Source organism: Orcinus orca, chromosome 13, assembly GCF_937001465.1.
Source record: "Orcinus orca chromosome 13, mOrcOrc1.1, whole genome shotgun sequence".
In the NCBI taxonomy this organism is placed as follows: domain Eukaryota; kingdom Metazoa; phylum Chordata; class Mammalia; order Artiodactyla; family Delphinidae; genus Orcinus; species Orcinus orca.
The window spans coordinates 56,345,591-56,372,510 of record NC_064571.1 but is presented as its reverse complement, the minus strand read 5'-3'; the positions used below and the strand labels follow the sequence as shown (position 1 = coordinate 56,372,510).

Sequence of the window (26,920 nt, the reverse complement as noted above, 5' to 3'; positions counted from 1 at the left end):
CTTTTAAATTTATTTATTGCAAAGAGCAGAATAGCATACATAAACAGGTGCCTAAGGAAAACTTGTATTCTAATATGGAACTCTCATGAACACCTTTTTTTTTTCTTCTAACGGTATGATAGTAGGCCATTTGATTATTTTTATGGCTTTAACTTTACAACAATGAAATATTCGTAAATTTTAAAAAGTATTTTTCTTTATTTGATGCGGGTGGGATACTGGAGAAATGAAAGGTCAAACATCTATTGAGGAATCCATACTTGTCTATATATTGTGTACTTTTATTTCAAGAACTGATTTAAAATTCCTAAAAGGATGCTATAATAAGTTATTATGCCATTTTACAGACTGAATTAAGTGAATTTCAGGGAGGTATGAAACTTGCCTAAGGCTATCCAGCTACCAAGCGGTAGAAGTGAGAATTAAATCCAGGTATACCTATAAAAAAAAAAAAAAAAAAAAAAAAAAGAAGGCGAGGGCAGCACCAGGGTATGGGGTTGTTAGTTTTATAGGGGTGAGTAATTTCATACGCTGATGAGTGGGAGGAGTATTCCAGCTATTTTGGGGAAGGGGTGGGGATTTCTAGGAATTGAGCCACCGCCCACTTTTTGACCTTTATGGTCATCCTTGGAACTGTCGTGGCACCTGTGGGTGTGTCGCTTAGCTTGCTGATGTGTTGCAATGGGTGTATACTGAGGCTCAAGGTCTAGTGGAAGTGGACTCGTCCGCCATCTTGGACCTATTTTGTTCTAATCAGTTTATGTTGTGTCCTCGGGCTATGTAATTCTTTTAAAGGTTGTGCCCTGCCCCCTTTCCTCCTGTTTCATATTGAATATATAATATTTACCAGAGTATGTTTTAATAATTAATACATGATATATTGTATAATTAATTTATATATCATATATATAATGATATCTATAGGTATTTGTTCTAATAAGTCATTAAAAATAAATGAATATTCTTTTTCTTTCATAAAAATAAAAAAAAAAAGATAGAAGATTTATTCCTGATCATACTAATAATTACATTAAATTTAAATGGTCTAAACACTCCAATTACAAGGTTGAGATTGTCAGATTGTATAAAAAAACACGATCCAACTATATGCTGTCACAAGCAGTACTTCTTTTGTTTTCTGACATTTGTTGTAAGAAAAAAAGACTGACATTTTAAAATAGCCTGCTCAAAAGAAACTGATTTCACTCTCAGAACTTCATTTTACTCCCAAATATCAATGTCATTAATAAGCCCAATATATTTAATTCATTGAAACAAATATATATTACACTATAACTACAAATTTATTTAATACATTATTACAATAATTTGGGGTTCAATTAGCATGCAAGTATTTTTAAGAATTCGTAGATAGAACACTTTATGAGTATTGAAGTTGCTTCCCCTGCCTTTAGGCAATCCATCCTAAACTTTCTCAGGCAAGTGTACCTACTCCTCTAGTCAGGAACAAAACAAATTTTCACAGTTTTATTACAATGAACTGTTAAAATGAAGAATGATAAGTATTAATATCCTACTTTGGAAAATGTCTAGGAAAGATTATGCTATAACCTTTTACTAGTAACCTACTCCAAAATTTAATCTCTTTGGGGGAAAAAAGTATTTATTTGCATTCATTTTAAGTTATTTATTCTACTATTTCCCAAAATATTTTCCTCAGTAAACTAGTTTTTAAAGATGCCAATTGGTATTACTAGAAAAAAATAAAGATGGGAAGGGATTGTAGTCAAATAAGTTTAGAAATTCTGTGCTGTATAGAGAATACAAAGATAAATAAGAAAGAGTCCTTGTCTTTATGAAGTTTATAGTCTGGTAGACCAGGGACTATTACTGTTCCATATGCCCTTAAAATGAATGCATATTCTGCTCTGAGGTGGAGTATTCTACAAATGAGTTCAAGTTGGTTGATAGTGTTATTCAGATTTTCTAAATCCATACTGATTTTTCTGCCTACTTGTTCTCTCAAATATTGACAGGGGATATTGAAATCTCTAACTTTAATTGTGAACTTTGTCTGTTTCTCCTTATAGTCCTATAGGTTGTTGCACCATGTCTTTTGAAGCTATGTTATTAAAACATTTAGGATTGTTATGTCCTCTAGATGAACTGACCCCTTTATCATTATAAAATGACCCTCTTTATCTCTGGCAGAATTCCTTGCCCTGAAATCTACTCTGTCTGATATTAATGTAGCCACTCTGGATTTCTTTTGATTAGTGTTATCACAATATATCCTTTTCCATCCTTTTAAACAAAAGCTATTGCTAAGAAGAGGATCAATATTTCATGCAGAATAAATCTGATCATTTCTCACCCTGAGTATATCTATTTTTTTCATTTAATTCAGACCTGCCAACTTTTTATAAATGCAGCAGTTGACTCTCCTGCAATTGATTACCACATATCTCTAGCCCAGAGTGCTTTGCAAATCTGTTTGACACATCCTGAGCTACAGAATGAAATTTGCTGTCAGCTCATTAAACAGACAAGACGGAGACAGCCACAGAATCAACCAGGACCACTGCAGGTATCTGTTGATACATATACATGCAATTTTAAATGATGTTGTGTTCCTGATTGTAAGAAAAATACATATTCAATACAGACATTTGGAAAATTACAAAAAGTATGAAATGGAAAAACAGCTATTAATATTTTTATGTATATCTTTTCAGTTTCTATATTTATATATAAATGTATATGTGTATATCTTTATGCACTCACTGTTTTTCACATTACTAGAGCTACAGTGTACATACTACTTTTTAAAAACTATAGAACATAATCATTTCCCCTATAGCCTTCAATAGTCTACAAAACATTAATACTAGTTGCATTAATATCAATTACTATACATTTAGGTTTTTCCAGTTATTTTTCCTATAATAAATACCACTACATTAGACATCTTTGAACCTAAATTTTGTGTGCAAGTCCAGTGAATTTCATTGAGTCCACTTCTAGAATTTTCCTATATCTTCAACAATGTTCAGTGTAATTCTTCTTTTAATTCCTTTCCAGGTAAAAAGTAGTATTTCACTATTGATTTTGGATGCATTTCCTTAATTATTAGTGCAGTTGAATTTATTTTCAGGGGGTTTTTGGTCACTTGTGTTTACTCTTCAGTGAATACCTCTTTTAATCTTTGCTTACTGACTCCCTGTCAACTACAGGATAAAATAGAAATTTCTTACGCTAGCCTGTAAGACTCTCAGGGGTGGATCCAGGTTTTGTGGGACTTGAAGCTTATGCAGCGAATACTCTCCAAGAAAAAGAGTACAAAATACATTACTTTTACACATTTTAAAAGAACGTATGACCATGTCATATGACTAGGACAGCTCGTCGGGCCTGTCCCAGGGACTTGGAGGGGACCTGTGCATAGAGGGGTTCTGAAGCTTAATCTTTATGTGAATCAAGGGCCCTTCATAGTCTGGCTCCAGTGGCCTCCTCTTTCTCCACTTCATTTTATACTTCCTGCCTCCAGTGTACAGTGAATGAATAAACTCTCCCCATTCTTCAAACATACCCTGCCTTTGCATTATCCTTCACCTTGCACCTGGCATTATTCCTGTTACCTGGATCCATCTGCTTTCTTCCTACCTGTGACTTCACCGTCCAGCCCAAGCAACATCTCTCCCATATATTCCTTCCTGACTTCCGCAACAGTAAGTCATTCCCTCCATTGGTTATACTTAAAAAATATTATTACAATGTATTAGCGATATTATATTATAAATTACTGTTTCAATATATAATGTCTTCTCCTGGACTGTAGGTTCTTCAAGGGCAGGGCCTTTCCCCCTTCTCCTTTTTTATATGACATTTAAAAAATTATTGAAGTTATACTTGCTTAATTAAAAAAATTAAGATAGAAAATAGAATATAGTCCAGAGCAAGAGAAGAATAAAAATCACATACAATTCTATTACCTAGACATACCTCTGTTAATATTTTTGTACTTGCCCCTTATTTAGGTATGTCTCTATATATGGGTAGATAGGTTTTGCTTTTTGTATAAATAATTTTTTTACTATTTTTCAATCTGCCCTTTCTCAGTGCCATTACTTATATTTCAATGAATGAGTTAATACATAAATGAACAAAAAGCAACAATTTCCCTGATCTTTGGGTGTGATATCAGAAAGGACTACCATATCATGTCTTCTGGTACCTCAGTTGTAGACAACAATATATACAACTAGACGGATTATGGTTCTGACCCAATAGGAAGCTTTTATGTTTTTATGTATTATAAACGCTCTAAGCAGATAATGCATATATGGAAAAAGCAAAAACATGTGGGGTCAAGTAAGACTGTCATCATCCCCTTGCTCTCACAGCCTCTGCAGTCATACTTGCCCTGACTTGGATCTCTGACGACCACATGGTGTCTGACCTGTGATGCTTCTCTTTGCCCAGGGCTGGCAGCTCTTAGCGCTCTGTGTTGGGCTCTTCCTTCCCCATCATCCTTTCCTGTGGCTCCTCAGACTCCACCTAAAGAGGAATGCAGATTCCAGGTATGCAGAATTCTAGCCAGCTAAACCATTTATGTGGCCTCTGAGTGTCTACAATAAGTCAAAGGTATTCAGTAACCTGCCAGGTACATTTGTGGAAGAATGTGTGAAACAAATGTTGGTACAGGAAGCCTTTGGTTATCATTTATGCGGAGCTGGGAAAATATTTCCTTTGTTATGTTAAATCTCTTATGGAAGATTACAGTAAAAGCTTGAAAAACTGACAAAGAATATTTTAAGTGAAAAGTCTATGTACATTTCAAGTATGAATGTGTTATCATTAGTGGGTGTTCATTCAATAAAAGCAACTATTTTGTTTCCTTATTTTTCCTATTACTATTTTCTTCACATTGAATTCTTTTATGTAGAAGACTTCTCTGATGGTCTTCCCACCTTTTATAATTGTATGTATTTGAATTACTTCAGAATTTTTACTCCTTTGAAAAAGACTCATAAAATTCAGCTGTCAGAGGGGCTTTCTTACAGTGAGACCCAGGGCACCCAGCCAAGGGTTATCAGGATCATTTTGTCCAAGAGGTTCATATTAGGTTGTTTAAACAGACTCTGGGATTCAAACAAACAAACAAATGATGAATCAAAAAACAACCTGAAAGCAGTAGGAAAATATACTCCAGCTCATAATATATTTTGGAGACTCTGTCATCAAGGTCATGTGATTCCAATAGCAGTCACTGAGGACCCCCTACCCCTCCAGACAAAGGTGACATTTTAAAGTCTACCTAGAAGGCACTGGAATAAAAATATATTTAGACATATTATCAACCTGCTTTTATAAACAGAATAAAAATTATATATAACAAATGAGGGCAAATAAGATCTCTATCCAGCTTTTACTGGATTTATTTACTCCACTGGTTTTGTTTAACATTTAATATTTTTAAAGAAGTGCATGTTTTGCAAAAAAGGAAAATATATTTTTATTTTTGTTTGAAGATATTTTCTTACCTTGCTTAGCAGGAATGGCATTAACTTCTATGTTCTTCAAAAGAGAACTCTCCTCATCATGCAATTCTTAAGTTATCCTGTACTAGTCTTTATACAGTTATTTTCTTTATATTTGTTAATATAATCATTATATATTGACCATAAAATGTCTGGTAATTTTAAATTTATTTTGTGACTATAATAATACAATAACAATAAAGATTGTTTTGTGGGGAAGTCTGGTTTAGTCAGTAGCAAAAGTAAAGACACTAGAATTTGAGAAAAGTGACAGCAGTTAATATCACTCAAAAAGAAAAATTGGGCTTCCCTGGTGGCGCAGTGGTTGAGAGTCCGCCTGCCGATGCAGGGGACGCGGGTTCGTGCCCCGGTCCGGGAAGATCCCACATGCCGCAGAGCGGCTGGGCCTGTGAGCCATGGCCGCTGAGCCTGTGCGTCCGGAGCCTGTGCTCCACAACGGGAGAGGCCACAACAGTGAGAGGCCCGCGTACAGCAAAAAAAAAAAAAAAAAAGAAAAGAAAAGAAAAATTACTGTCAACATTAGCATAATACATTGTAATATTTGTATACCAAGGAAAGCTTTCTTAATGGTTTCATATATGTAAAAGGTTGTCTTAATTAAATTTGTTCTTAGGCTTTATCTTAAGTTTTGTATTATAGGACAGAATTTGGAAAATATGCCATTTACTGCCAACGATGTGTAGAAAGAACGCAACAGAATGGAGATCGAGAAGCAAGACCCTCAAGAATGGAAATTCTTTCCACCCTTCTTCGAAACCCGTATCATCATTCTTTGCCCTTCAGTATCCCCGTACACTTCATGAATGGGATATATCAGGTAGATTAGACTTTCTACCCAGTGAAAACATGCTTAGTCTAGAATTCTAAGTGCACTCTGTGGAACTGGGAAGTGAGACTGTCTCCCTATTTCTGTCTGCTCCTGGCAGTGATAAATATGCAAATGTATTAGACCTTCTGTCAGGACAGCTGAGTTGTGCAACAGTTTTGCTAAAAAGGATTCACACTAAAAAAATCCGTAATTGAACCAAATAAGGGAGGAGTTTCACTACCATTATAATTCTGATGGAGAAAAACAAAAAGGTTGAGGCCTTTCCCCACCTGGGTACCGGCTAGGTGAGAAAATAATTACTAACGTGTGGGATGTGTACAGGTTTAGTCTCTTTAAAGTCTCCAGATCTCAGGAATTATCTGGGAAAACTGTCCAAGCCCTCCCAACTCAGATCTAACTGCTTGCTTATTAACTCAAGCAAACATGTTCCAAAGCTAACAATTAGTCTTTGTAGCTCTAAGCCTTTTATCATGGAATTCAGATACTTAACTGCGTATTAAAGAAACAAAAATTAAATGTGCTTATTTTTTTTCCTTTGCTTAAAGATTACATATTGTACTGTAGTTCTTGGTTTACTTCTAATGGGCAGGCATAATATCTCTGCAAGATGTTTGCAGCTGTCAAATGATCTTTCTATTTTGAATTCATGTCTGTTGGCTGAAGCCAAGATTTCTGAATTCTTACATCAAGGTAATGACTAAGATGACATTAAATTTCTCCAGCGGAGCTTTGGAAAAAAAGTTAAAACACCTAGATAAATATGTTGTCATTAATCATGCATCAAGAATGCCCTGTTTCCCCCCTGAAATCTAAGTTTGAAATGTTTGTACCTTTTTATTAAGAGAACGACTTTGTTATTTCTGTTTAGGTAGTTGGATTTGATGCATCCACCACAGTGGAAGAATTTTTGAATACTTTGAACCAGGATACAGGGATGAGGAGGCCAGCACAGTCTGGATTTGCATTGTTCACAGATGATCCTTCTGGCAGGGATTTAGAGCATTGTCTTCAAGGAAACATCAAGGTAAAAACCAACTCCTTTTAAGGAGGCAGACCCAGAAAACAGCAAAGAAGCTACTCTGCTATTTGCAAAAAGTTTAGCTCAAGAATTTTCCAGAAATTTAAGCAATCTAATTTTCATAATAAAAATAATATTGCAGGACTTTGTTGAAGCTGTAGAACTCTTAATACAATCTGCACACACACATACTCCATGTTAAAGAGAGGAAGAGGATTAATAATAGTAATAATACCCTAAATATTAGGGTAAAAAGAGTGGAGGTGTGGAAGGTCTAATAAAATGGCTTTCCATTTTATTCATTCACTCAGCAATATTCATGGAACTGTTTATTGTGTCCCAGAAGCTGGTCCAGACCCTGTGGGTAATATAAAGAAGGTCGAGAAATTGTCCCTGCACACAGTGAACTTCTAATTTGCTTAGGAAAGAGTAGCCTTATACACTGATAACCTTCAATCTGAAAGTGATAAATATATAAAGAGCGAGGTGAACATTCTACAAAGGGAGAGATTAAGTTCAGATTGGAAATTAGGGAAGAGCTCAACTGGTCTTTGAGGAATTGGTAGAATATGAACCTGTGGAAATAAAGAAGAGATTCCAGATATAAGGAAAATCATGAGCAAAGACAGAGAATTGGAAGATTCTTTAAAAATGTTTTCTAGGTCATAGTAAAATAACCGTAATAAAGTTTCCATCTAGCAATGGCAACAATTAAAAATATAGAATATAGAACCATAAGGAACCTTAGAGAAATAACCCACTTATTTTGCAAATGAGGAAACTGAAGCCCAGAGTGAAAAATGATTTATGGCAGATCAAACAGCTACAACCAGGTCTGGACCCTCTTACTTGATGTGGTCCTTGATTGCTCTTGGGAATAAGTACCTTGTTATGGAGTAAAGGTATTTCTATGATTTGGAGATTAAAGAATTGGGGCAAAGCAAGGGACACACCCATGAGTTTAGAACATGTGAAATATCAGTACTTTCATCTAACTCCCAGAAGCCCAGCTCCACTTGCAGAACGATCTGTTGGGTGTCCATGGGGTTCCGCAGACTATGTTAAAGCTCATACTTAGTTCCTTAAGGAGTACTGGTCAGAAGATAGGATTTCCACCTCACTCCACCCCACCCCTGCCTTATTTCTTCAGCTGCATTTTGAGACATCTAGATAAATGAATGTCTTTTTCTTCTCAGCTCCAAGTATATCCTGTTTAGATCAACAATTCCAAATGTAAATTTTTGAGACAGACATTCCTTGAGCACTGTTAATAATTAGTCAATAAGATAAGCTAGTATTTTTGGTTGGCTTGAACTGAGTAAATATTAGGGGCTTTGGTGAATAACTGCTTACCCCATAATTCTGAAAACTGTTATTTATAATTCTCAAATGACCAGTTTAAAAAAAACAAACAAACATTTATTTGGTTCCTGAAGAATTTTTGTTCTTTCCCAATCAAAAATCTTAACATTATATTTCAGATTTCTTTGGTATAACATCAGTTATTCCCATCTTTATAAACTCAGAAGGTGGGAAGTTGCTTCTTCAGTGACTAAATCATGAAAAAATTCCTGGAATCTTCTTGTTTCCAGTCTCATGCAGTCCTTCATTAAGATTCCTTTTTGAGTAAAAAATTCATGGCCATAGTCCAAAGTTAATGTGTGTCCAAAAGGATAAGAGGACCAAAGAGTGATTTATAATTAAATTCTAAACTCAGAGCTGCAGAAGCTTAAAACAGAAAGCACCAGTCCATTTGGTTTGATCACATTAATTGAAAAATTTCAGTCTATAGACATGCTTGTCTTCAAAAAATACCCAATATTATGAATCTCCATTTTCCACTCCCCTTCTAGATTTGTGACATTATCTCTAAATGGGAACAGGCTTCCAAAGAACAGCAGCCCGGGAAATGGGAAGGTACGAGAACTGTTCGTCTCACTTATAAAAACAGGTGTGTAATGCCATTGCCAAGTGCCAAAGTGGGAGTATGCGTCTATGTTCAAATCATGCACCTACAATTTAGTTTCCTATTGAATAGCCTTAAAAGTTATATTCATTTATATGTTTTCTTATAAATGGTAACTGTTTCTGTAGGAAGAAGAAGAAACTGTCATGTAAATTTTTTTCTCTAATTCTAGTTTGTTAATGTCATGAATAATTATATTTTATAAAAATATGCACTTGGACAAAGATTAGAAAAAAACTATAGGAAAATATAGCTGCTCTCTTAGGGTAGTTGATATAATTTTTCACTTTCAAAATTTCCTTTAACACTATTATTACATTTTTTCATAAGACTGAATACTCAAATGCCCTACTGCAGATCTGTAGTAAGAAGTATTTGTTTACCCAACTCTTTCAGAAGTGATATATTCATATCCATTCATTCTTATTCTTTCATATTCTCTCTTCCTCTGTATTTATTGAGCTTCAACTATAAGCCTGGCACTTAGCTAGATGCTCTGGATAAAATGATAATAAAAACAGACACAATCCCTGATCTTTTGGAATTTACAGGCTAGTGAGGAAGACGGTTGCTAATTTTACAATGACTCTAATGAGTATATAATAACATATTAAGTTCTCTGAAAGAAAAGAGCATGGTTCTGTGAGAGCACATGGCAAGAATCCTGACCTAGCCTGGAGACTTTGGGAGGCTTCTTTAAGGAAATGATGCTTATGCCCACGTCAGAAGGGCGCTGAGAGTGGAAATGGATGGAAAAGGATGTTCAAAGCCTGTATAAGGAGGCTGTGCAGTGTTTCAGGAACTGGGAAAAAGCTGGTAGGGCTGGAGCACTCACTTTCTCAACTGATACAATTTTAAAAGACTTTGGCAAATGATCAGAAATCAGGTTTTCTTTCTTTCTTTTTTTTTTAATATCTTCTTTTATTCCATGTATTAGTAGAAGGTGGTATTTAATAAAGAGTGTTCACTGACCAGGTCATATTAACTGTACAACAACAGCAAAAAAACTAAAAAAAAGTATTTTCTTGTTTTATTTGACTCATATCCCATAAAGTAAGAAATCTAAAATATCAGACCAAGAGCCTGGTAGAATTATTGGTGAAGTGTTGACTTCTTTCAGAAGGCTACTTTTGGAATATGTTCATAGATCTGAAATTGGGATACGAGAAGTAAGGGTACTATGTAACATAAAGAATGTAACAGCCTTTGATCCAGTTCAGGATCTCTTTTTCTGACACTTTATTCCACAGAAATACCCACACAAGTGGGCAAGAATATTCCAGTATGCTTTATAACAGTGAAAAATAAGTGTTGTAGGGGGCACTTAAGTTTATCAATAGGGGAACAGTTAAATAAATATTGTGCATTCATATTGTGGATTCCTCTTACACACTCAGACATTGAAGGGTCACCACTGTTTGAACAGACTCCTTTGATCTGAATAAATGGTGGTTTTGAGCCACAAGAGCTTCTCTGTTCAGGGGTTCATGAGCTGAGGTGATTCGCAGGAGTTCTGGGTAACAAGAAGGTAACTGTCAAGCTTTGGTATCTAAGGTTTTAAAATCTCATATTCGTAGAGATAAGCAGGATTGTTTAGATACTAGAAATCTAATAGGCTGTACTCCCAGAGGAACCTGTCTCCACTGATGGCAGTCTTCATCTGTGGCCCTTTGGTGACTGGCAAGAACAGCAGCTGGACGACGTGGACCTTCCAGATGATTGTTTTAGTTTTGTGATCGCTGGAGCAGTGGTTCTCAAAGTGTGGGTCCTGGATCTGCAGCTTCAGTATCACATGGAAACACGTTGAAATGCAAATTATTTGGCCCCATGTCAGGCCTACTAAGTCAGAATGTCTGGGGATAAGGCCCAGGAGTCTGTTTTAACAACTCTCCAGGTGATTCTTACTCATGCTAAGTTTTGAGAAGCACTGATCCAGAGGTCCGTGTTGCTGCCTGTGTCTTTTGTGGAAGGAAGCCAGCTCCTGGACCTGACCTGCCATATATCTTTATGTAGAAGAGGTTCAGGAATTTTCATTTGGTTTTGTTGGCACTAAGTGGAATTACGTCCATGTCTAAGATTATTCCTAACACTGCATAGCTTATGAATGCTGAATACATACTGATTTTGACTGTGATGGCCACAGTTGGAACCAAAATTAAATGGATGAAATGGAGAAAAGTGGTCTGAAAGACGTAAGAATACTGTGCCAGGTCTAGCAAACACCACCAGGGAGGACAAAGACAGTCATGAATAACACAATGCCTTGTTAACAACAACAAAGCTTTATGACAGTATCTTTGACATCAGAGAAAAAGCAACTCGATCATAACGTTTAATTTTTAACAGAAATCTGAAATGGCTGGATAGCCACATCTATGAGAAAGTACTGTTTCTAAATGTGGTCGTGATTTGCACATGTGTAAAATGGCTTAGACAATGAGCCGTAATTTCCAGGGACACAGTTAGGAGGGGAGCTGGCTGTGACCTACCATGCAGCTGCGGACTTGGTTCTTCATCTGTCAGCACTGTGATAAGCAAAACTAAAGCACCAGCTCTCTTTATCGTGGAATTTTTGCTTATGTTTAGTAAGTTATGGAATTTTAATTATTTAGATTTAGGGGTGAATGATCTAATTAATAGGTTTTGAACTTGTTCTCATAGAAAACCATTTGGTAACGAATGTTTAAATTCTATTCATATTTAAGCCACTTATTTAATTTGGTTTCTTACTGTCTATTTGAAATTGCAAAATCAAAGCATGTTTTTAACAAAACAAAACTGGCAAGGGTCTTTCTCTACAGAGAACAACTCTTCCTTCTCCCTTTTCAATAATTCTTTGTTATTGTTTTCTGGAACATAGTTTAACATTCCCATCTCTGCCACCCTTAGCTGACTGCAAGAGCACCTATATCCATTGGATCCTAAGCCAAGAAGCCTCTTCACAGGTCACCTAGTGTATCCCGTTTCTTCCAGCTGTGTTCACACCAAAAAAAAAAAAAAAAAAAATTCTAGTATGAAGAGACTCTTGTGATTCTAAAGACCTCTAGAGAAGGCTCATCATCATCATCATAGTAATAATAATAACTACCACCAATATTTACTGAGCACTTACCACATGCCAGGCCCTATGCTGAGCTGTTTATATGCGTCATCTCATTTAATCCTAACAACACCTCTAGGTAGGTGTTATCATTAATCTCCATCTTATAGATGAGGAAACTGAAGCTTTAGAGAGTTAACTCATTTACCCAAGGCTACAGAAGGGATTTTTCAGGGGTTTTTTGGCAAGTAGTTTCCATGTGTAACAATTCTCACCACCATTCATTTATCCATTCATGCCGTAAACATCTATCCAGTGTCTGCCAGTGCCAGGCCTTGTTGAAGCCCTAGAGAGTCAAAGGTGAATAGAATTTTCCTACCCTCTAGAAATCTTACAGTTTATAGGGAGAGACAGACATGAATTCTTAGCAATGTGATTAATGCTGTAACAGTGACAGTATAGCAGAGTAGTGAAGAACATGGGCTCTGGAGAGAAACTGCCGGGTTAGAATCCTGGCTCCCCCACTCACTCTGTGACCTTGAACAAGTCACTCACCATCTCTGTGCCTCAAGTCCCCTCTACGTGAAGTGGAGATGAAAACAGTACCTACCTTTAGGGTTGCCTGAGGGACTAAATGTTGGCAAATGTAAAGCACTTGGATCAGAGCCTAACACATAGTAGATACCCCTCTTGTTGTGAATATAGCATGTCTGTTTACAAGCTGTTGTGCGAACAGAGAGGAAGGCTTCTCACAGTGGTGACTTCTGAGCACAGGACTTGTGGTAGCCATAGAGGCCGGAGGAGAACAGGGAAGGGGCGTCACAATTGCAGATTTCGTAGTGTTATTAGCAGACCATGGTGGACAGAGGAAGGAAGGAAGGTAAATGGAGAGTGAAGGCAGGCTGCTTCCTCAGTAAGTTTACATGATGATGAGAAAGGCAACAGTAGGAAATAAATGCTCTGAGGACTGAAATATGGAGCCGGTTGGAGGCGAGCAAAAGGATTACCCAGCAGTGCCGAGAGCTCTGCTGAACTTGGAGCAGTGTGTTTGCTGATACTGGTCCACATAGTGACATGATTTCCATCCCACAGTGTTCAGCTTCCTGGATGTCAAGTGAGGAGGTGGGCATTTGGGAATGCCCCAGCCTTCCAACGTGTGCCCTCCCTGCTGTGACAGAAGCCCCTTTCTCTGTTTCAGGCCCCTTTAGGATTGGAGAGCAGCTGGAAGCTGGTCATATTGGGAGAGACTCAGATCATGTAACCCCGGCACCTTTCCTATTCAAGATCCATGGATTTGATTTTCTGACTTCCGGATCATTTTTGTGACTCTTTAGTTCCTCTTCACATTCTCTCCAAATCCCTGTATAGCTGTTGGAGCCCAAACTGTTCCATTAGGGGCTTGAGCCTATGATTCCTACAGGTTGTGTTCCTATATGTGTGTCTGGAATTGTTTTTCTCCTTTGTGCTTATAGTGCTTCATTTTCCCTTCCCAGGTGCAGTCTTATTGGCATGCCAGAAATGATAGAAAATGCACTTTAGCTCTTCTTGCCTGTAGCCATTTGAACTACAGGTTCTTTTTTCCCTCCTAGCTGTATTACCAATTCAAACTTTTACTAAGAAACTTCCAATGGTTAACACTTAGCTAAAAAAACCCTAGTGCATTATAGTGATGAATAAGACATAGTTCTTAACTTCAAGTGGAGAAAATAAGCTAAGTACAAAAACATTCACATGCCAGAAAGGGAGGGCTTTCATCTTAAACTTTATTCTCTTTATTTTATATCCCTTTGCTAACACCATTTTGAATTTAGAAACTATTTCTGTTGCCCAGCCATATTCTCCTACCAGTTAACAATTTGCCATCATGCAGTCACAGATAATTATTTTATCAAGAAACCACTCTGGGGCTTCCCTGGTGACGCAGTGGTTGAGAGTCCGCCTGCCAATGCAGGGGATGCGGGTTCGTGCCCTGGTCCGGGAAGATCCCACATGCCGCAGAGCGGCTGGGCCTGTGAGCCATGGCCGCTGAGCCTGTGCGTCCAGAGCCTGTGCTCCACAGCGGGAGAGGCCACAGCAGTGAGAGGCCTGCGTACCACAAAAAAAAAAAAAAAAGAAAAAGAAACCACTCTGAATGATGGCCCAGGCCAGTGATTCTTAAGCTGGCGTGAACGGAAAGAATAATCAGAACGATGGGGAGGAATAGCTTTTCAAAGTACATCCCCCGTGCTTCCCCCAAGATTCTGACCTGCTGCCCTCTCATTCCTTGCTATTTGAGGTAATTACCACGAAAGATTCCGTAACTGATGATAGGGTGTCCTCTCCCTATCATCAAGTGGATAGGGGAAAAAAGGCTGGAAATCCGGTTATAGCTAATTGAGCACACACTTAACAAATGCCAGATCTAAATCTCTGTTTTCCTGCCACTGTGTTGTCATGACAATATTAAGGTATGTCACGGGGCTGCTTACCCACCCCACTGTCACGGCATTTACAGTGTTTACAGTGCTCTGTGCCTGCCCTGCAGCCTGGAATCAGAGCCCCAGAAGCCTCACATACCAAGAAACAGCACAGTGATTAAACATAGAGGGTCACTGAATTGAGGAAAACCTAGGTGAACAAAAGTCATGTCATGTTTCAACAAATAATAATGATACCATGTAAACTATTTTTGAGATCCTAAGGCTGTTTATCAGAATGTGGCATAAAAAAGTCAAAACATTTAAATGTGCAAATATTATCTTTTAGATTCCCAGAGAAAACTGCCCCACTTGACCATTCGATGTTGATTTTGAATTGAAACCTTCATTTTCTATTTCCTGGTGTGTCCAAGGTGTTTAGGAAAGATCATGGGTGTTTTGAAAACTGGGTTTATACAGCCCACTGGTGTCTGAGGTCCTTCCTCAGTAACATCTAAGGTATTAAGGTATTTCAGGGCATAAAGGTAGCATAGAAGCATCCATCAGCCTCAACTTCAAAGCAGTTTTTCCTCAGTTTGCTGATAAACGTTATAAAGAATAGAAATAGAGGTCATTAACCGATAGTAATGGTCTAAGTTTGTATCATTGAGAGAACTATTGTTAGAGCAGCCCCATATCAGTCCTCTGGATTTCTCTTTACTTTTTTCCTTTGTAAGTAGATCATTTAATGAAAAATTTCCTCTTTTTTTACAGACTATATTTCTCAATGCAAGCTCGTGGAGAGACTGATAGAGAAAAGCTGCTGTTAATGTATCAGACAAATGATCAAATAGTAAATGGACTTTTTCCTCTGAACAGAGACCTGGCGTTAGAAATGGCAGCTCTTTTAGCTCAGGTAACTTCCATGTTATATAGAGTGATGTTTTGTAATGATAAAATACTAATTTCTCCACTGAATTAAATGTAGTAAAACAATATACCTTTCGTAATTCTTTAAATTCAATTTGCTGTGATTAACACCTTAAAAATTACAGGCATTATAATTGCAGCCTGACTCCCATTGCTGACAATTGCGGTGATGTAGAATGAGACAATATTCCATAAAGGGAACCTAGTTTCTTAATCTCTTGAAAATATCCCACTAGGCTTTGCATTTAATAAAGGAGTTTGAGTGTTGAACTGTGGGGTTGCGGTTGCCATGCTAAAATCATTCAGTAGTCAAATAGGATCAGTCTTCTAAAAAGCTAAAGCACTTTCTTTTATTTACCTATTGTATCAATTAAGTTCAGTTGGCTGTAAACCACACACGCATGCAAATTAATAATGACAGTTAAAATGGAAGTGTTATTTGTCTCTCATATGGAGAGTGTTGGGGCCCAGGGCAGTGTGCCCCCAAATATGCCTCAGTGGCATATTGATTATTTTTAATTAAAGTTACTTGAGAAACAGCTGGTGAAAAAAAAATGATATATATTTACAGAACACTCTGACCTCCCTCTTTTCCCTTAAAAGCAGGAAATAAATCTTCCCATGTGAATGTATCCTCCCTCTACCAGGAGGATAAAAAGCATCCTTGTCAACAGAGTTAGGGAATTCAAGGCTAAGAAAGCTGTATAAACAAACTTTGTTGCTTCTTCACTAATCTGCTATCCCAAGCACAAACCCCTTTGTTTTGTTAAATCTTCATAAATAATTGTTTCTTTGTCTAAAAATGATGTATAAACAGCCTGCTTTGGTCATTTCAGGGGTCCCATTTCTATGAGACCTCTGTGCGTTCAATTGGTTTTTTTTCTCCTGTTAATCTGTCTTGTGTCAGTTTCATTATTAGACCAGCTAAGAGAACTCTAGAATGATGTGGGGGGGGGGGAAATCTGCCCCTCCCCAGCGAGAGATAGGGATGCTGAGACCTCTACAGGCATTAGGGGCATAGGCTTTATCCTGCCCTCCATTCTGCTGTCATCTTCATGGTCCTAGAGGTCTGCCAGAGCTCCAGCCATTACATCAATGTTCCAGGCATCATAATGGAGGAAGGACTGAAGAAGGGCATGCCCTCCTGCTTTTGAGAAACTTCCCAGCAGTTACACAGAACGCTTCTATTTATGTTTCTCTGTCAAAACTTAAGTCACACAACCTTGCCAACCTACAAGAGAGACCGGAGAATGTGGTCTTAGCTGGGCAGCAGTGAGCCCAGCTAAATTCAAGGTTTTTATTATTCAGAAAAAAGGAGAGAATGGTCATAAGAGACAACCCACAGTCTCTACCCCATCTGGGTCTTTGCACAGGTTACTTAAGGGAGAATGATGTGTCGTTGGCTTAGATTCCCCAGGGTTTTCAGTCTTCTCACTCTACGTACCATCCCAGGACATCTTACTCATTCTCTTAATTTTATCTACCACCTGTGCTGATGATTCCCAAATCTTTTCTCTCCAGCTCATATTTCTTTCATGGGCTCCTTAAATTCAGCATATCGGGAACTAATCATCTTCCCTTCTTTTCCTTCACATTTTGCGTATTCACTGCCTCCATTCAGTCCGCCAAGCAAGCTTCAAATCCAGGAATCATCATTGACTCTGCCCTCCCTTTCTCCCTTTCCCCCAGTTAAAATGTGCCCTGCCCATTTTAACTCTGTTCCCTCCTCTCCATGCTGACCACCATTGCTATGGTTCAGACCATCATCACATCCTGCCTGCTCTCCTGCATCAGGCTTCTAAGTAATGTGTTTTTCTCTGGTCTGGTCCCACACACACTTCTATCCTCCATGCAGAATCTAGAGAGATTGTTCCAATTACCTATTGCTGCATGGCAAATGACTCCAAGACTCGGCTCAAAAGGACAGTTTGGGCAGGGATGTATAAGGGCAGCTTGTCTCTGCTTCATATGGCATCAGCTGGCATAGCTTGTAGACTGGTTGTGACTCTACAGCTGAGGGCTGGAATCATCTGAAGGCTCATTCACTCACACGTCTTGGGGCTGATGCCAGCTCTTACTTGGATCTTCTGCTGGGGAATGTCAGCCAGAAGACCTACTCGTGGCCTCTTAAAGTGGTTGCTTGTGCTTCCTCACAGAATGGTGGTGGGGTGGCAAGAGCTGTCCCGGAAGAGACAAGATGTGGAAGCTGCCATTTTCTAAGGTCTGGGCCTAGAAACTGCCGTGGTGGTTTGTCAGGCAGCAGTAATATACAGTAACTGGAATGGAGATACAGCAAAAATGTGGATCTAGCTGTGTCATTCTCTTTACATGGAGGGACTGTCATGATCTAAACTCTGCCTGCCTCTCCAGCCTTATCTTTTAATACTCTCTACCTTGAACTTTATGGTCCTGAGTTGTATATGATTCACTTATTCTCACCTCTTAAACTTTACTTGTCTCCTCTGCTTGGAACATGTCTACTCCCATGCCTCTACCTGTGAACTTCAGCTTATCCTTTAATTTTCATCTTAGGGGTCACTCATTCCAGGAAAACCTTCTTGAATTCTGCCTGGTTGGGTTAAATGTTCCTCTTGGGGTTTCTGTAATGCCCTGCATGTAGCTATTACTGTCCTGACCCCAGTGGTTTATTATTAGTTATTTGTTTCTGCTTTGCACCACTGACTGGGGCCTTCCTGAGAGCAAGGGCTCTCTCTGTTCATGTTTGTATCTAGCACAGTGCCTTATACACGGTCCATTCTCCATAAATGTTCTTGGATGAATGACTAGTTGATAATTTAGTTTACTTTCATAACAATTTTATGGTCATCCAGACTTTAAAGCGTTCAGTGCTACACTGAGTGTTCCCTTTTTGCAAGTGATAAAAAGCTGAAAAAATGAGAACTAGGTCACATTTTTTCTTGGTGATAGAATTAGGAATGATTTCCTATCACATGCCATTCTAGGCTTTGGTTCTCTAAAGGCACAGATGCTCTGTTAAAATCACTCTTATTTTTGCTAAAATTTGATAAGTTCATCTTCTTACTTTTTAATTTTCTGGGGAAAGCTTCTCCAAGAAAAATTATCATATCCTTTGGAGATACACACTTCTAATATTTTTTAGATGAATTTTCGGAAGGGGTAGAAAGGTAAAACCATATACCTAGAAAATTCTGAGCATATTACTAACTAAAAAGTATAATTTCTCCATCTACAAAAGGAAAATTAAATAATACCTCTGGTCTCTTCCTCAGAGCAGTTTTTGTGAAGATAAATGAAATATGCTAAGGAAATCTGAGGTCTGTAGAAGAAAATAGTTATTTCTGTTGTAGATTTGCATATCTATAGGTCCTTGTTGATATTCTCTGTCTTAATCAGGAAATTCTTGGAGCTGATGTTCTGATTGCTGTACATGGTGTCTGGTAAGGGGTCATGTTGATGTGAGGCATATTGGGGATTATCTGAGTTGATTCTCCAAACATTTGGAGTTGATTCTCCAAACATTTATTGTGCTCATTCTGTGCCACACAGTATGCCAGGAGCCAGAGAGGGAAACCCTGAGCTTGAATATCCCACTACAGGGTTCCCTAACAGCCAAGCTTGCCTTAAGTGGCCTCTATGTTTGTAACTGTTGTTTGTCCAACTGCCATATCCTTAGAGGTTAAATCCTGGTCTAAGGGTTCACAGCTAGATGTGCTGAGTACTGCCTGGTGATAGGTGGGGACAATGAAAAGCTTGCTCTGGGGGAAGGATTTCGATGTATTTGAAGAGCAGGTGGACAACTATTATTTGGTGTGAGGAAATTAAGATGATACCTGACTAGATAGGAGATGAGGGTGAAAAAACTGAACAGCAAAGCCAAGCCAAGAAACCATCAAGTAAGGGACCAGGTCAAGGAAACTAGAAAGTCATAAGAATAGACGGTAAGGGCAAAGCTCAGCTGAGGAATTTAGACAGTAGCTGGTCAGATTAAGAACTAGATAAGGGAGGTCACAGGGGTCAGAATCACAGAAGCTGGTTGTGCTAACAGCTTACTTGAAGGCAGAGGGCCCTTTTGAGATGGAGACCCAGGGCTTTCTGTAAGACCATCCCAGTCTTGATGGAACCCTCCATCTGCTTGCTGGGGAGTACTCTAGGTAAGGATGTGGATGTTCAGTATGTCCCCCACCCCATCTCACTTGTTGAGCCCTCTTTGGTACCCTATACAAAGCATTTAACACAGATTATCACAAGTATTTATTTATTCTTCAGTCTCCCCTACTAGACAGTAAACTCTTTGAGGATAGGAACTATGTTCAGCCTTTTTCTTTCTCATATAAATTAGCACAGTGCCTGGCATATAACAGGGACTCAGTATAGGTTTGGGTGAATGAATGAGTGGGAGAGTAGATGGAGAGATGGATGGGTGAGTGGTTGAATGGGTTGGTAGAGGATGGCATCTGTGTAGCCTGTTAATGGAAGTAAGGATTGAACATTGTTTCATTCAGGGAAAAGGGGGAATGAAGGGCTTTATTTCCAGAAATGACAGAATAATAGATTGAGGGGATAAATACAGTAACATTTATGGAGAAAATCTAGGAAGAAAGTAATGAGAAAATAGTACTTGCTCCCAGGATGTTCGGTAGAGATCCTGAAAAAGTCCAAGTAATACTATTTAAAGATTTTTCATAGCTTTATAAGTCTTTAATTTTTCACTTCTAAGTTCTATTTTGCCTTACTATTATCAACCAAAATGGTACCTTAAAAATGAAAAGTTATCTGGTGCTGTTAACAGGAATGGTAGAGTAAGTGACCTTTAGCAAATACTACCAGATATTAACCTAGAGTGATTAATGTAGAAATGAAACTGGAATGTTTAAATTATAGATTATTTTCATAATTAGACTTCAAATGAAATTTAAATTTAAATAATAGTATTTATATATGATTATAAATTCCATAATCACACAATCATGACAAATAGATTTATATATTGTATGTTATAAAGAATGTTTAGAAAAAAGAAACTAATTTTCTATCTTAAAATTCTTTTTTAATATCCTGTATTTTCTCTTTTTTGGGTTTCCACTTAGGTGGAGATTGGAGATTTTGAAAGACCTTTTTCTACTCCAGCAGGGCATGTTACTAGTCAGTGCAAAGCAAATCAAACTATAAAACAACTCATAGAGAAATTTTATCCTAAAAGGTATAGAGATGACTCTTCTGAAGAACAGTTAAGGTAAAGAACTATTTGTAACTCTTGAAAAGGCAGATGCACACTAGTTTTTCAGTGACATTTTTCTGTTCAAATTTTAAAGATGAAAAAAATTGTACATAACAATTTTCTCAGGATTTTTTAAGTACTGTTGAACACCAGGAGGTTATAGTTCTTTTTATTTAAGATGTGCCTAGAAACTGTAGTATCTAGATTTAAACTTTTTTTAATGAGAAAAAAATCTACCTTAATTTAGAAGATCTACTTTTCATTTGACCTTATTCATTCTTGTCCAAATTAATCGTGCTAATAAAGAAAAGGAAAAAATTGGCTAATAAGATGTTTAATTTTATTAAGTGTTTACCAAAAAATTTTTATCTCTTAGGGTATTCCATTATAAACAAATTGGAATAAAAATATCTTCTTACACAAGATTTTTTATTATAATATAAAATTTTAATTAAACTGAACTAATTTGAAGTTTTGATTTTTGAGACCATATAAAGAAAAGCTGTAGATTCAAAAATAGAGGCAAATCCAATTCACCATGAATTTTTCCAAAACAGAAACATTTGAGATCAGTCTGTTGTCTGTGTAGAATAAGTGGCTGCCTTCGTACTTTTGTTTAAGAGGTTTCCCCTGCAGCTAGCATGTCTCCAAACCAGGAGTGGTAGCACCTAAAATTCCACTGTTGGGGATTCATTCTTCAGTCTTGACTTCTTGTACTTTTCTTTAAAAATGAAATTTATTCCCTTTTAAACTAATTTATGCGGTTTGATGTTAGCTTATCAGATTTTAAAATTTTACCTAAAGGGGGTGGGGAGCGGGGAACTTAGGTCATACATACTGAGAGCACTAACCGTACGAGAATTTGGTGGAAGGAATGCTACAAAAAGGACAAGGGGTAGACAGTGGTGAGATGGGACTCACAAAACAACAGCTTCACCTAGGTTGTGAGTATGTCTCCAGGGGGTGCTTGGGATCGGCTCAAGGAGAGCTTTATCTTGGGAGGATCATACACTATTTATGTGTTTTTCTTTTGTGTTTGTTCTTTTTTTTTTTTAGGCAGCTTTGCCAGCGACTGTCAACCAGATGGATGGCCCTCCGGGGACACAGTGCTGCTGATTGTGTGCGAATCTATTTGACAGTAGCCAGGAAGTGGCCATTCTTTGGTGCCAAATTGTTTCTTGCAAAAGTAAGAAAGAATGGGGGGTTATTCAGTTCAGTAAAATATAAAGTGATAACCTGAGTAACCCCAGGTTTAGTACATTTGGCTTTTTAAAAGAAAATAAGGAAATTTCTAACAATTTAAAGAAAACCATGAAGGGACACTAAGGAAAGGGAAGGAAAGCCATTAGCGTCTCTGTCTTTTCCCTTCCGTTCCACTTCCCCATACCGTAAATCATTTCTTACACTCAGTAGGCTTAATCATTAGACTGAAGACAACAGCTGGACTCTGCTTTCTTCTTTTTATTCATTCATCCATTCACTCATTTACTCTCTCACTCATTTGCTCATTCATTTAGTATTTATGAATTCTGTTTGCCAAACATTGAGCTAAGCTCTAGGGATACATCAGCCCATGGTTTCAGATAGGTTGTACTCACACTTCCAGGAACTCACAACCAGTATTGCAATAGGCCTGGAAACAACTACTGTGTGGAGAATATGGTTAAGGGTGACATGAACAGAGTGATGCAGGAACACTGAAGAAGGAGAGATGAAACCTGCTGGGGGTTAGCTTAAGAGGCCTGTCCAAATGCACACGTTAATAAATGGCAGATCTGGGTCTCAAACCCAGGTCTGCTAATTCATTCCTCTTTCCATTATACCACACTGCCTGCTCCCCAGATGAGATTTTTAATAACAAGATGTTGTTGTGTTATTGCAAATGCTGCATTGCATTTACACTGAAAATTATTTCTGTAATTTTGCTTAGCATTTATTATGTAGTGTATTTTCACCTCTTCATAGCCCATAACCCCATCATCACTTGGAAGTACTTTCATGTGGCTGGCTATACATGAGGATGGTTTAAGCATCTTAGAATACAACTCCATGGTAAGATTAAATCCTTAAGTTCTGCATTGAGTCAACTATTTCCATTGCTCAGTGTACTGTAAACAGAAGGTAATGATATCTTTATCTGACTTTTCTCATACACAGAAAACACTCTGCCTAATACTATATAATGAATAGTCATTTTACAAATATAACTATGGTTACAATTTAATCTTTTAAATCAAGATTAGACAGGTTATATATTGTATATGAGAAAAATATTAAGATACCATGACTAAATTGCAATCATGGTTGTATTTGTAAAATGACTGTTCATTTATTGTGTTCGGAAGATTGCTTCCTGTGTAAAATGCAACTGTTGAAGATAACATTTAGGTAGAAACTTCAGTTACCAAAGTTTTAAGTTCAGTTTCACGAAGGCTTCTATAACAATTTCTATACTATCCCATAATATCAATTACCAGTTCATTTGTACATAGACAGTATCTTAGAGCTTTTTACATGATTAAATGTAAAATCAAACTGTGATTTCTATTTACTCATTTATTTATCTGAAATTTACTGTATTTTCTATCATATTTTATATGTATCAGAGTACTTTTAAAATTTTTGTCCTTTTTTTTTTTTTTTTTTTTTTAACCTGGTAGGCAAGGATTGCTAAATTCACCTGGTAGGTGTAGTGGGCTCTCCTACTTGTGGCTATAGTCAGGATCACTGAGAATTTCTTGGAAACGAGGTTATCCTTTAGTGTTATAGTTAACTGTTTCTCCTTGTAATTGCTGAAAAACTTTTTTGAAGGCATTTATGTTTCCTGAATGCCTTTTAGTTCTTGAATAGATAATCTGAAGATAGATTATAAAGTCAGTGACTTAAAGTCAACAGAAGTAGTACACAAGTATTGAGTTACCTTAGCTAAGTAAACCAGTTCCTAGATCCCGGGAGATGGACATACAGGTCAGGAAGTAGACATTGCCAGCCTGCAGCACTAGAGGTGTTCACTGCTGGGATGGTCTGCTCAGAATCTTGCAAGCTGATCATTAGATACGCAGATTCCTTTCCTTTTAGACTGTACATCTTTGACTTATATTATTTAAATTGTTTTAGTAACACATTGGGAAAAAATATTTGCTGCATGTATGATGAAGGGTTGGTATCCTTAATGAATGTGGATGTTTTTTCAAACAGTAAGGAAATGATGAACACACCAATAGACAAATGGGCTGAGGCAATTCACAGGAGAAATACTAATGTTCAATAAATGTATTTTTAAATGTTAATCTCACCATCAAGCAAATAAATTCAGTTTAATACAGTGAGATTCTACTTTTCACCAATCAGATTGGCAGAGCTTCAAAAGAATAATGATATCCTGTGTTAGCAAGACTGTAATGCTGGGAATGTAAATGGGTATAACCTTTTTGAGTTTGGAAAGATTTACTTTTTTGAGATAGCAATTTTAGCTGTTGAGGTTTATAACCAAAGAAATAATTAGGCTATGTGTATTATGAAATATGTCCCAAAATATTCATTGGAATATTGTTTAAGATAGTAACAAATAAAAAAACTTAAATATTCTTCAATAGGAGATTAGTTAAATAATGTCTATGTGTCTATAAAATCCAAATAAATGTCTATAAAATCATTTAAAATGTTATACAAGTACATTTGTTGTCATGGAAGGATGTTCATAACATGTTAAGTTAAAAGAAGCAGAATGTTAAAAAAGAAGTAGTATGCATGATACTGTTTATGTTTACACATATCAAAGTTTATATATCAGGGTGAACTATGTGGATTTGCCAATATTTGACCTTTTTTTAACCTTAAAAAGAATCAGTTTCATATGGTTCAACCAGATAGATAGATAGATAGATAGATAGATAGATAGACAGATAGAAATCTTAAGGACAAATACAGTGTAAATGCTATGTAAATAGTTGCTGGTGCACAGCAAGTTCAAGTTTTGCTTTTTGGAACTTTATGGAATTTTTAAAACATATTTTCCATCTGCAGTGGTTGACCACATCATCATTTTAATGGAGATACATGTTATTAATCATCTCTCATCTTTCTTTGAAAATAAAGATTGTATAACATACTTACTTTTATTTCTCTTTGAAGAGGTTAATAATCAGCTATGTGTACAAGAGTCTAATGACCTTTGGAGGTTATCAAGATGATTTTATGATAGTCATTAACAATGCACATTCAAAGGACAAACCAACAGAGAAATTACTTTTTGCCATGGCAAAACCCAAGGTGAGTAGAAGGCTTTATGCTAACTTTTTTATGCTAGTTTTTTTCATACTAAAACATATATTGTACAAAGAATAAGTTCCTCATGGGAAAACAGACTCTACTTACAATCAAACAGCCATAGGTCCAAATTCTGGCTTACCTTATCTTTCTAAACCTTGGTTTCTTCATCTAAAAAATGGTATGATGCTATGATGCTACCTTTTTTTTTTCCTGGATTAAGAATAAAATGAAGGAATTGTAAAGTATTTATAGCCCAGTGCCTGGTATACAGAAAGTTCAAAATAAGTGGTCCTGGCATAAGTTGTTATTGTCAGGTACTTTATGTACTTGTAGTACATTACCTTAGGTACTTGTAGTAATTCACTTTATAGACTCATTATTGAGAAGAGTGAGGTTTTAAAATTAAGGCATACTTGTTTCTTTACTATTTTTAGCAAACTATGTAGTTTTAATGTCTCTAAATAAAAGCAGTAGATAAAAGGGCTGCATTCTAACATGTAACTCTGATTTTAGGAAAAAGAATGAGAAATTAATTTTTTGAAGACTTTGTCTTAAAATTCTCAACTAAAAGAGACTACTGTTTTAGAATTTGAAACTTTAAAAAATGACATATATGTTTCTTAATTAAATCTATACTTAAGTGAAGTCTGTAAGTGTAGAAGATCATGGTACACTCAGTGCTTTAGTTTAAAGAGTTGATATAATACACTAAATTTCTTATTCATGTATTCACAAATGTGGCTTTAGGATAACTGGTAGAATTGTACTACTGTCACATTTTCTAATGTTGCCACTAAATTTGATTTTTTTTTTTAAAGTATCACTTTCTGCTGGTTTAAGTAATGGGAAAATAGGTCAGTGCCTTGATGGTGCTGAACATGTAAGTACAGTTGACTCTTGAACAACATGGGTATGAACTGCAAGGGTCCACTTACACATGGATTTTTTTTCAGTAGTAAATACTACATTACTACACGATCCATGGTTGGTTGAATCCATGGATGTAGAACTGCGGATACAGAGGAACCGTGGCTACAGAGGGGCACTGTAAAGTTATGCATGGATTTTTGACTGCTTAGAGTGTTGGGGCCCCTAACCCCTGTGTTGTTCACGGATCAACTGTACTGCACTGCTTGATCTGGTTAAAAGGGAAGTCTGGTAGCCTGGGTACTTGCAGATGGAGACCACCCATGGCCAACCCTTCACTCTCTTTTGGAAGTGATGAGAACTTCTCAGGAGAATAACAATTCCATTTTTCTTGTTTTAGATTCTTGAAATCACTCTTTTGATCGCCAGCTACATGAACAACTTCTATCAGCAGAAGGTGGTTCACCACCTCTCTGCTCCAGCGCTGCTCTCAGCTCGGACCCAGGGTCCTCAAGCCAGGGTGATGGGAAGCCAGCCCCTTCTGTCAAGCAGACCAACCAAAGGCCCCACTTTACTCTGAAAGCTCAGGGACCTGAACATTCACTCCCTGTTCTCTAACCAATGGCTGCCTCGGCTCCAAATAAGTTCATTTACATCCTGGCAGCATGGCACACACACAGTAGTGGTCCATTCTTTAAAAATAATGAGGGTTACTCTCTTTCATTTGATTCATAAATATGCAAATGAATGCTAGTAATAAGACCTAAACACAGATTTTCCCACGTGCTGATTTTCTCTTAGCTTAACTGGGTTAGAATTTGTCATTTTTTTCCATCACCTTCTCCTTTGCCATCAGACACATCAAGGCTTTTTTCTCTTT

At 37.2% G+C, this 26,920-nt stretch overlaps 1 protein-coding gene across 3 annotated transcripts in view; it reads left to right on the top strand.

The window, feature by feature from the left end:
* The window catches only part of PLEKHH2 (pleckstrin homology, MyTH4 and FERM domain containing H2), a 131,600-nt gene extending 104,680 nt beyond the window's left edge, over positions 1-26,920 (top strand). For all 3 annotated transcript variants that reach the window (XM_049695984.1, XM_004265010.3, XM_033419173.2), the window contains 11 exons: positions 2,369-2,548; positions 4,444-4,541; positions 6,162-6,339; positions 7,220-7,375; positions 9,223-9,320; positions 15,546-15,687; positions 20,771-20,916; positions 21,958-22,087; positions 22,867-22,953; positions 25,036-25,173; positions 26,441-26,920. In XM_049695984.1, coding sequence (XP_049551941.1) covers positions 2,369-2,548; positions 4,444-4,541; positions 6,162-6,339; positions 7,220-7,375; positions 9,223-9,320; positions 15,546-15,687; positions 20,771-20,916; positions 21,958-22,087; positions 22,867-22,953; positions 25,036-25,173; positions 26,441-26,620 — 1,533 coding nt within the window. In that variant the 3' untranslated portion in view covers positions 26,621-26,920. The remainder of the gene's footprint in view (positions 1-2,368; positions 2,549-4,443; positions 4,542-6,161; positions 6,340-7,219; positions 7,376-9,222; positions 9,321-15,545; positions 15,688-20,770; positions 20,917-21,957; positions 22,088-22,866; positions 22,954-25,035; positions 25,174-26,440) is intronic.